This window comes from Macrotis lagotis, chromosome 6 (assembly GCF_037893015.1).
Source record: "Macrotis lagotis isolate mMagLag1 chromosome 6, bilby.v1.9.chrom.fasta, whole genome shotgun sequence".
Taxonomy (NCBI): Eukaryota; Metazoa; Chordata; class Mammalia; order Peramelemorphia; family Peramelidae; genus Macrotis; species Macrotis lagotis.
This window is the reverse complement of record NC_133663.1, coordinates 198,184,986-198,195,095: the sequence shown is the minus strand read 5'-3', so window position 1 is coordinate 198,195,095 and position 10,110 is coordinate 198,184,986. Positions and strand designations below refer to the sequence as shown.

At 35.9% G+C, this 10,110-nt stretch overlaps 1 protein-coding gene and 1 long non-coding RNA gene across 2 annotated transcripts in view; both read right to left on the bottom strand.

The window, feature by feature from the left end:
* The window catches only part of CREG2 (cellular repressor of E1A stimulated genes 2), a 61,620-nt gene extending 57,147 nt beyond the window's left edge, over positions 1-4,473 (bottom strand). The window contains exons 1-2 of the mRNA XM_074192779.1: positions 3,411-4,473; positions 2,960-3,153 (exon numbers count right to left, since the gene is read on the bottom strand). Coding sequence (XP_074048880.1) covers positions 2,960-3,153; positions 3,411-3,893 — 677 coding nt within the window. The 5' untranslated portion in view covers positions 3,894-4,473. The remainder of the gene's footprint in view (positions 1-2,959; positions 3,154-3,410) is intronic.
* A 1,611-nt stretch (positions 4,474-6,084) lies between these two features.
* Positions 6,085-10,110, bottom strand: part of LOC141491362 (uncharacterized) — a 105,950-nt gene continuing 101,924 nt past the window's right edge. The window contains exon 6 of the long non-coding RNA XR_012469574.1: positions 6,085-6,146. This is a non-coding gene — a long non-coding RNA (uncharacterized LOC141491362). The remainder of the gene's footprint in view (positions 6,147-10,110) is intronic.

Below are 10,110 nucleotides of genomic sequence, written 5' to 3'. Positions count from 1 at the left end.
TTCAATTTTGAAAAAAGTTGCCTTATGTATTAGTTTTTTTTCTCTTAGTGTTTTTCCCCCATTTTAATTTGATTCTTTCACATCATGATTAAGATGGATCTATGTTTAGCATGTTTATACTTGTATAGCCTATATTAGATTGCTTTCTGTCAGGGGAAGGGGAGAGGGAAGGGAGAGAGGGAGAAAAATGTGAACTCAAAATCTTACCAAAAAATGATTGAAAACTATTAACTGCATTTAGTTGGAAAAATAAATAAATGAAATATTAAAAAAAAGCAGTCATCCACTTGCAAGTTTATGAGTTCCATATTTTTCTACCACTTTCACTTCCCTCCCCCCTCTCCATGAAAGCAAACAATCTGGTAAAAGTGTACATGTACAATTGTTTTTAAGATATTTCCATATTAGTCGTGTTGTGAAAGAGGAATTAGAACTACGGGGGAAAAAATCACGAGAAAGGAAGAAAAAATAAAAAAGTAATTTTAAAAAGTGAACATAGTATGCTTTGCTCTGCATTTAGACTCCATAGCTTTTCTCCACATGTGGACGGCATTTTCCACAACATATTGCTCAGGATTGTCCTTGATCACTGAACTGCTGAGAAAAGCTACATCCATCTTAGTTGATTATCTCACAATGTTGTTGTAATGTGTACAGTGTTCTCTTGGTTCTGTTCACTTTACTCAGGATCAGTTCATCAAGTCTTTCCATGTTTCTCTGAAGTCTGGTCATTCATGATTTCTTACAGAACAGTGTCATGTCACAGAAGTCATATACCATAACTTTTTCAGCCATTCCCTAATTGATGGGCATGCCCTCAATCTCCAGTTCTTTGCTACTATAAATAGAATTGCTATAAATAGTTTTGATCATGTGGGATTTTTCCCATTTTTACCTAGTAGTGGTATTGCTGAATCAAAGAGTATGCACAGCTTTATTGCCCTTTGGGTGGAGTTCCAAATTAAGACAAGATGATATTTAATTTCACTGTTTCCTTTATGTTTGTGTCATGGTTAAGTTTTGGGTGATTGGTTTAAGAATACTTGAGAATTTGTCCTAACTCTGTTTTTATAGGGGACTAATTTCTGAATCTGTTATTTGGATCTCTCGTTTTTAATTTGCTTGTTCATTTTATACTTTTCTCCCTATGCCTCCTTATTCAATTATGCATTGCCTTATCATATTAGCTAAAACATTAGAGAAAAAGTGCTTCTTTTTAGTAATTATGGGAGCATGCTATATCAATTTTGTGTTCAAATAATGAAATCGTATGACCAGCAAAATATTATTAGAAAGCATGCCATTCTATCATGATTTGGTCTCTGAAGGTCATCACATTCTCCATTTAGCATATAGATATCTAAATGTAGGGGTTGCTCTTCCTCTGTTAGGTATCAAGTTATGAGATTAAGTATAGAACTAGAAATAAGAATAGAGATTGAACCTATGATTTAAAAGATGTAGGGAACTCCCAATGAGGGACACTCCCTACTAGTTCAGTTTGGCACCTCCTTCACAACTTATAGTCTTAAAAAATTTCCAAGGGCACTGATTGGTTGTGACTTACCCAGAGTCACATAGCCATACATGTCAGAGGCAAAACATGAACCAAGGTTCTCCTGGCCCCAAAACCTGAGTGTGCAAAGTGTAGATTTGGAAAGCCCTCTGCTGTGATATGACTGTTTGTATATGTTCTTAGTCTCATTTTTATGATAGGATTATTATTTTAACTGTCAAAATTGGTAAGAAAGAATTATTACAATGCCAAGTAAATGAGTTAAAATCATGTCATTCATGGCACTGCATTTTTAATCACACATAAAGGTTGAGATTTTCACCCAAGAGCCAATATATTTTTAAATTTACCTTAGGTGCACATATGGCAGCAAAAAGGAGTTGTTAATTATATCAAGTATTTAGCTCATACTAAATATGATATTTCAAAGGTGAAATATTCAAGATCAATTGATGATTTGTCATTGGTTATGATTTAGGGATCACAGAGTCTAATTTCCTCATTTTATTTAAGAAAATTGAGGCCAAGAGAAGTGTAATAACTTGCCCAAGTTAACACATATAACCTCTGGCAAAATTATGACTGGAAACCACATTTCTTGCCAACTAGTTTTTAACTCAGTGGATAAAACACTGGTCTTAGAGTCAGAAAGATAAGAGTTCAAATACAACCTTGGATATTTACTAGATATATGACCCTGAACAAGTCATTGAACCTCTGACTACTTTGATTCCTCATCTGAAAAATGGGGTAATAGTAACATCTACTTCCAAAAGCTGTTGTGTGGATAAAAATGAGATAATATTTGTAAAGCATTTTTTTTACAAACATTAACGCACAATGCAATTGCTACCTCCTAACATTGTTTATATTGTTTTAAATTTTACTAAATTTTATATTTTTGGATTAATATTATTTAAATGAAAAAGGATTATTTGTGGTATAAATATAGGACAATGCCAAGATGTTAATTTCCTCAAAGATTTCTGGAAGCCATATTGTGAGAATTAAATTCTTATTATTTATTCATGCTATCTGAACCCACAGATGGAATTACTATTTGTCTTACAAGTCATTGTATTATTTATAATTTCAAAGAAGATTCTGTGATATTAGATTCCTATTCATGTCCTATTTGATTTAGGGGAAACACCTGCTGCTATTAATAATTACTTTTCATCATATTTGTAGACTTCAATAAATACTATCTATTAAGGAAAAAAACCATGAAATCAAGAGTAAAAATGATTAATTTGGAAAGACATTATAAAGGTTGTTACCAGAAGTTGCTGTCTTTGGAATGTTGGACTTTGTCTTGCTATTAGGATCTTATAGATTTTAAAAACTACTTAGTCCAAGCTCTTTTTTTCAAATGATAAACCTCTAGTTGTTTCCTGTGCTTCACTCCCTTATTCTATGGACAATGGAAGGATTTTTGGTTACTGGGTAAGGCTACTCTCTGCCTTTACAGTCAATCTTTCCATCCAACCTTTGGTTGGACTGCTCTTCTTTTGAATCCCTTTCTCTTGCAGCTCATCCAAACTCAGGTTCCTGGGTGCTAAGACATCTGACTGGAGACTGGTTCTATACTTTGTCAGGATAATGGAATCAGTATTACTCCATTGCTCATATTGTGTCTTTTACACAAAGCCCACATTTCTCAAAAACAATCAAATTCAGACCTAAGGCTGTGTCTTTTGAAAATAGTATGAAACCATATTAGTTAATGCCAACACATCATTTATCTCATCTACATGCTGCATGATTTCCTAGACAGGGAGGACTGTTGTGTAGTGCTTCTCACAGAGCAGTCAGTAGCAATCAAATTCATCTGCAGACCCTCCCTTAGAGCTGTTAGTGGGTAAAAACTGTTATTTTTTTAAAGAGGGAGAACGTTAAATTCTTGGCACAGGATATGATGACTTACCTTTTCCTGGGTAGATACAGTAGCCAGAAAGCCCCAACTGTTAGTGTGAGCCAGGGATCGGGCAGTCCTGATGATCTGCTCATGAGGAGGAAGGCTGCCTGTCCCTTTGATATTTTCCCTTTTATAGGAAAACATCCTGGAAGGAGAAGAGATCTGCTTAGACTTCCCAACCCCTGACCTGGACCTCATTTCACTGTCTTCTTTGTAAACAGAGCCTGGGTAGCTTTGCTTCCAGATGCTCGTGCTGTCTTCGAGGAGTGAGGGCAGTGTCTCCTCGTTGGAGGAGCTGTCCAGCTCCTCTGCCTCGTTGTTAACTGACCAGGAGACCGAGCTAACAATCACATACCCCCAGCCAGGAGACAGCATTGCGCTGCACCAAAGCAGCCAGGAGAGCCAGAAGATGAACATGATCCTTCTCCCTAGTAGCCTGTGACAGCAGAAGACAGACATTTTGTAATAAATACTCCGTGCTGTGGACCACGCAGTCTTACCAAACCCAAGCCTCTGGAATGATCGCAGCACCCTCCTGTGGCAGAGAGAAGGCAAAAGGAAGACAAATTGAATTTCTTTCTAGGCTTAAACAGCCTGTGGGGCTTTATGGGCAGGGACCTCGCAGGCTGAACACTGAGATCCAAAAGAGAGCTGGTTAAAGAATCTGAAGTCCCCACTTCAATCTCACAAGTAAGTAACCAATCTGCTAGTGGTAAGAATCCCAGAAGATTATGAGGTTGATCATGGAGGAATGTTCTCACAAGCCACCAAATGTCAACTTTATTTGATCATATTGTGAAAGGAACATTATGTAACAATTTGTTCCTATCTCACAAATGTTTGATTATTTTCTAAACTCTTAAGCACTTAAACACTTCAATTGGTTGACTCCATTCCTACTAATTTGAGAATATGGAAGGCACCCTGAATTTGGAATCAGAGAGCCTTCGTTTGAAATTTCCTCCCTCGGGGCTGCTAGGTGGCGCAGTGGATAGAGCACCGGCCCTGGAGTTAGGAGTACCTGAGTTCAAATTTGACCTCAGACACATAATAATTACCTAGCTGTGTGGCCTTGGGCAAGACACTTAACCCCCATTGCCTTGCAAAACTAAAAAAAAAAAAAATTTCCCCCCTCTTACACCTCTTTAAGACTGTGCTTTTCTGATCCCCCCCCCCCCTCCACCAAGTGATTGTGATGGGAAGAGATAGAAAGGAAGGTGGAGGAGATACAATGAAAGCAAAGCAAAGCAAATAAGGAATGGGTTCATAGAATCTTGGAATTTTATGATTAGAGTGAACCTTAGAGGATTCTTGACTGAAACATAAATCTCAGTAATATTCCCAGTAATTGGGCTTCAGTTTCCTCAACTATAAAGAAGAGGAATTTGGAGATGGTTTCTCTTCCAATTTTCAATCCTACTCTACCATGAGCTGATCTAGTCTGGTTCCCTTTTTCTGATTTTCCATCCCCATCTGATTCCAAACTGACTTACACATTATCATAATTACTTTTGAGCCTAGTTCTTTTACCAAAGAATTGTGATTTTTCATGTGGTTTTCTAATATTCTTCTTACCTGAATCATAAAAGGACACACTTTGGAAATTAACTAATCCAACTCTCTCATTTTACAGATGAGGAAAAATTATTCAGAAAGATGTTACACTACTTGCCCAAAATGACACTAGTTGAGACTAGATTCTTGATTTTCAGACTAATATTCCTATCAGATAAAATGGGAATCATTCTACTTTAGGACATTATAAAGGTTGTTACTGGAAGTTCTTGCCTTTGGAATGTTGGAATTTGTCTTGCTATTAGGATCTTATGGATCTTAAAAGCTACTTAGTCCAAGTCTTTTTTTAAAATGATAATATTTTATTTTTCCCCACTTAAGTGTCAAAAATATTTTTAACATTCACTTTTTTTTAGATTTTGCAAGGTAATGGGGTTAAGTGGCTTGCCGAAGGCTTTAACATTCACTTTTAAAAATTTTGAGTTCCAAATGTACTTTCTTCTTCTCTCTTCTCCTCCTTCCTTGAAATGGTAAGCAATTTAATATAAATTATACATGTGCAATCATGTAAAACATATTCCCATATTAGTATTCCAACATCTTGTTACAGGCAAAGAGCTGAGACCCCATAAGGGTTCAGTGACTTGCTGAAAGATCACCCTTCCCCCCCCCAAAGAATAATTGACAGAGACAGGATTCAAATCATTTTATTCTAAATTTAATATTATTGAACTTTTATTTCTAATTTTTTTTATTCTCAAAAACATGATTATTTTAAATGTAAGGAAGAGCTAAGGTGAATTCAGAATTTTTAAACAGGTTTTAGATTTCAGACAGTCTCTTCTTTCAGTGTGATGATCTCTGATCACTTACTATCTATCAGGACTGTCCAACCTATCTTTTAAAAGTTTTAATTGAAATAATAGACAATATATTTTGATTTGACATTTTAGTGAGAGCTCTTCAGTATAAAACCCATAGGAGGGCCACATAAAATCACCCTATTTGCATGTGGCCCATGGGCATGCATTTTGGACAGCCATGGTCTGTCAGATATACACTTCATTTCCCCTCTTCCTTCTCCCATTCTCTCCCCTCCACCCCACCCCCAACTTTACCTTTCTTCTTAGCAGCCTTACTACAGGACTCCAGGTTAGCCATTCAGGAGGGGAAAAAAAATAAGTACTTCTCCTGAAACTGGAATTAAAAAGATGTTAAGTTGATCTACATAAAAATCAGCTTATAAACACCGGACACCATGTTCCATTATCTAAACAGGAGTTCCATAAATACATATACACACATATAATATTATTATCTAATGTTATAGTGGAAGAAAACAATACAAATTGATAATGATATATTATAATATAATATATTTTCATATAACATATAGAATAATAGGCAGAATGGTATAAGGGATAGAGAGTCAACCTCAGAGTAAGAAAATAAGGAAGATTAAAGTTTAAGTATTGTTTTTTAACTCTATGACTCTAGGCATCTCAGTCCCCAGATAATTTTATTATACTATATATTGCAAATGTTTATTGGCAGGAGGGGTTTCCTCACAGAGAATTTCCTACACTACCAAGATTAAAGATCCAGAAAAGAAGACAATAAGAAAAATATTTCATATTTATAAAAAATAGTGTATACTTGAATCTCATGGCCTGCAAAATGGCCTAGATCAAAACAGTTACCCAATTAGGACAGTTAAGTGGTTCATTGGATAAAGCACTGGACTTGGAATCGGGAGGACAGAAGTTCAAATCTGACCTCAGACAATTGATGCTCCCTCACTCTAATCCACTTTTCCACCTTACAGATGTCGTGGTCTTCTTTGAGAATGAAGAACAATCATCATCATCAAAATGTAGTTAAAGTCCTTAGCAATGGTTTAAGAAATGTATTTATTTATAATTTTTTAAAAATCTTATTTTTTCCAGTTACATATAAAGACATTTTTAAACATTAATTTGAAAATTTTTGAGTTCCAAATTTTCCTCCTCCTTCCCTTCTCTCCTTTCTTCCTAAAAAGATAAGAATTTGATATATGTTATATATGTGCAGTCATTTAAAACATTTCCACATTAGTCATATTGTGAAAGAAGAAACAAACCAAAAGGAAAAAAGTGAAAATAGTATGCTTGTATTTGCATTCTGCTTTCAGAAATTTAGATATTTTGATGACTATTTTCAAAAAAAGAAGGTTCCAATGTATACCAGGAAATTTATTTTGATAAAATGAGGGTAATAGTTTTTATTTTGCTAATAAGCTAATCTACAGCTCATATCCTCTAGTTAGAATTTAGTTAGTTTTGAAAGAGTGCTCATACTAATAATACATTTTTTGAAATGTCAAAAATAAAAGGTATAGATAATCTAAATATTCCACCTGTCCCCCTTCCTAATCCATTATAAATATCAAAGTAAATCATTTTATTTCTATGATGCTGATGGGAAAAAGAGGTGGACAGGTCATGAATCAAGAGTGAGGGATAACAGATAAATTGCACTAGTATTGGTACCTAAGGAATATAAAAAGACAGAAACAGAAGACATCCTTCAGCAATATATCCTCTATAAAGGGTTTTAGGGAAGCCAAAGATAAGAATAGAGTTGTGATCTGCTCCCTGCTAATGTGCTTTATCCCCTTAATGCTATTTTCTTTTTATTGATTATCTCTAATATATCCTATATATGTGTATATAGCTTTTTATATATATAGTTGTTTGCATATTGTTCTCCCCACTAGACTATAAGCTGTTTGAGACCAAGTACTGTCTTTTGTTGTTGTGTCTCAGTACTTTCTATGTTATCGATGCTTAATAAATGTTTATTGGCTGACTGACTGACTATATTTATGAAATTATGGATCTTTTGAAGTATTGACTGTCTTTTGGACATTTCCCAATCCATTATAAATGTCCATAAGCATCTTAAATTCAATATGTTCAAAACAGAACTCCTTATCTTTACCTCATATATTCAATCCTTTTTTTGCCTGGATTATTTGGTCTCATTATCTTAAGTGTCTCCTTATTCTATCTTCCACTCAACCAGTGTAAAGCCACTCACCCATCAAATTGACTTTTCTAAAGTATCATTCTGATCATGTTATACTAGGCAGCTAGGTGGTACAGTGCTTAGAGCACTAATCCTGCCTCAGATACTTGATCCCTACTAGCTGTGTGAACTTGGGCAAGTCACTTAACCCTGACTGCCTTGAATCCAGGGTCATTGCAGGTTGTCCAGATTCATATCTGGCCTCTAGATCCAGATGACTCTGGAGGAGAAAGTGACTTAGCACAACACCTCCTCACTGAAATCCAATTCATGTGCTTATCATGGCATCAACTCCCTGATGTCATGCTCTTTGAGAAAACATCATCATCATCATCATCATCATCATCATCATTACTCCTGTTCAGCAAACTCTAAGGGTTTCTTGTTGCTTCTAGGATCAAATATAAGCTCTCTCACTGGACCTTTGAAGCTCTAGTTTTGTTACACTTTGCCTGATTCCCACAATGTACATCTAGCCATAACAACCTTCTCACTGTTCTACCCAGAGAACATGTGGCATGTCTCCATGACTTTACACTGGCTATCCCCCATGTCTGAAATGAACTCTCTGTGCATCTCTGTCACTTGGAATCTCTGGCTTCCTTCTAGGCACAACTCTATTACTGCATTCTATATATCATCAGGTGATAATGACCTCTCTTCTCAAACTACCTTGTATTCATTTTCCATCTATCCCTCCATCCCTCCTCTCTCTCTCTCTCTCTCTCTCTCTCTCTCTCTCTCTATCTATCTATCTATCTATCTATCTATCTATTTATCTATTATCTATTTTACCTTTAATGTACATTAATATAATCCATAGCTCAAAACCAATTGGCCTGGGACTCTCCTTATTGGTGGAGATTACTCAATATTCCATATACACATCCACAGAAAGGCAAATCTGGGAAGCTTTGAGAAAAGAAAGATAATTGGTCTTTGGGCTTCCAGCTTCAAAAGAATAGACAGGTAGTTACAGACTCTCTTCAGGTCTCCAAAGATAAAGACTCTGGGAAGAAGTCAACATGTGGAGGAGCTAGTACCTCAATTATATCCCTAACCCCAGTACTAAATTAGAGATTTCAGGAAATTTCCCCTAGGATGAAATTTGGGACACTCTCAATTGAGCTAAGATATTTCCATCCCAGCTCAGTCTGTACATTGTCTGGTACATATTCTTGACCATATACTTTCTCTCATTTCTCTTAGATAAATATTTTTAATTTTTAATTTGCAATGTGTGTTCATTGTGGAACTGACATTTGGAAGGAAGGGAAAAAAAGGGAAAAGATGTGTGTGTGTGTGTGTGTGTGTGTGTGTGTGTGTGTGTGTGTGTGTGTGTATGTGTGTATACCTTGGGGATATAAACTATTTCCCATTAAGGAACAGTGATCAGGAGTTCATTTTAAATCTAAAAAATTATTTCCTCTAGACTAACAATATGGGGGTGGTGGTGAAGATAGCTATGATTCTTACTTAATATCCCCAAACTCCAAGGATAACAGGGTGCCAAGCATCTGATATCCTAGTTCCCCTCTTGGAAGGAAATCAGTTTCCCTTGGAGAAGGGTGGGAATAGAATAAAGGTAGAGCTTGAGACTCTAGAGAAAAACAGTATTTTAGAAGTAGAAGAGCCCTTTGAGATCCATCATCCAGACCAATGCCCCCATTTTACAGCTGGTAAAACTGAGACCCCAAAGAAGTAAAATTATCATTCCTAGGGCCACATAGATATTAGGTGTTAGAGTAAGGACTAAAAATCTCACCTTCTGATTATATATTCACTGTCTCATCTTTGCCACTGACCAGTTCTGTAGCCTCTGATAAACCACTCAACCTTTCTGACTTCCTTTTTGGTTCCAACATCTCTAGTTGTTACTAGTCCCATTTCATAAGATATTGTGGATGAAGGCAGGACTACCAGTGATCTAGTTTTGGTGGTTAATCTTACTTAGTTATATGATGATTTAATGATTTTTAAAACAAACAAATACTGAGGATAAATCCAATAAGAGCTAATTAGGCAGCTAGAAGAAGCAACATGATCTAGAAAGTTGAGAGCTGGTTTTGGAGCAAAGAAGACTTAGGTTCAGGTA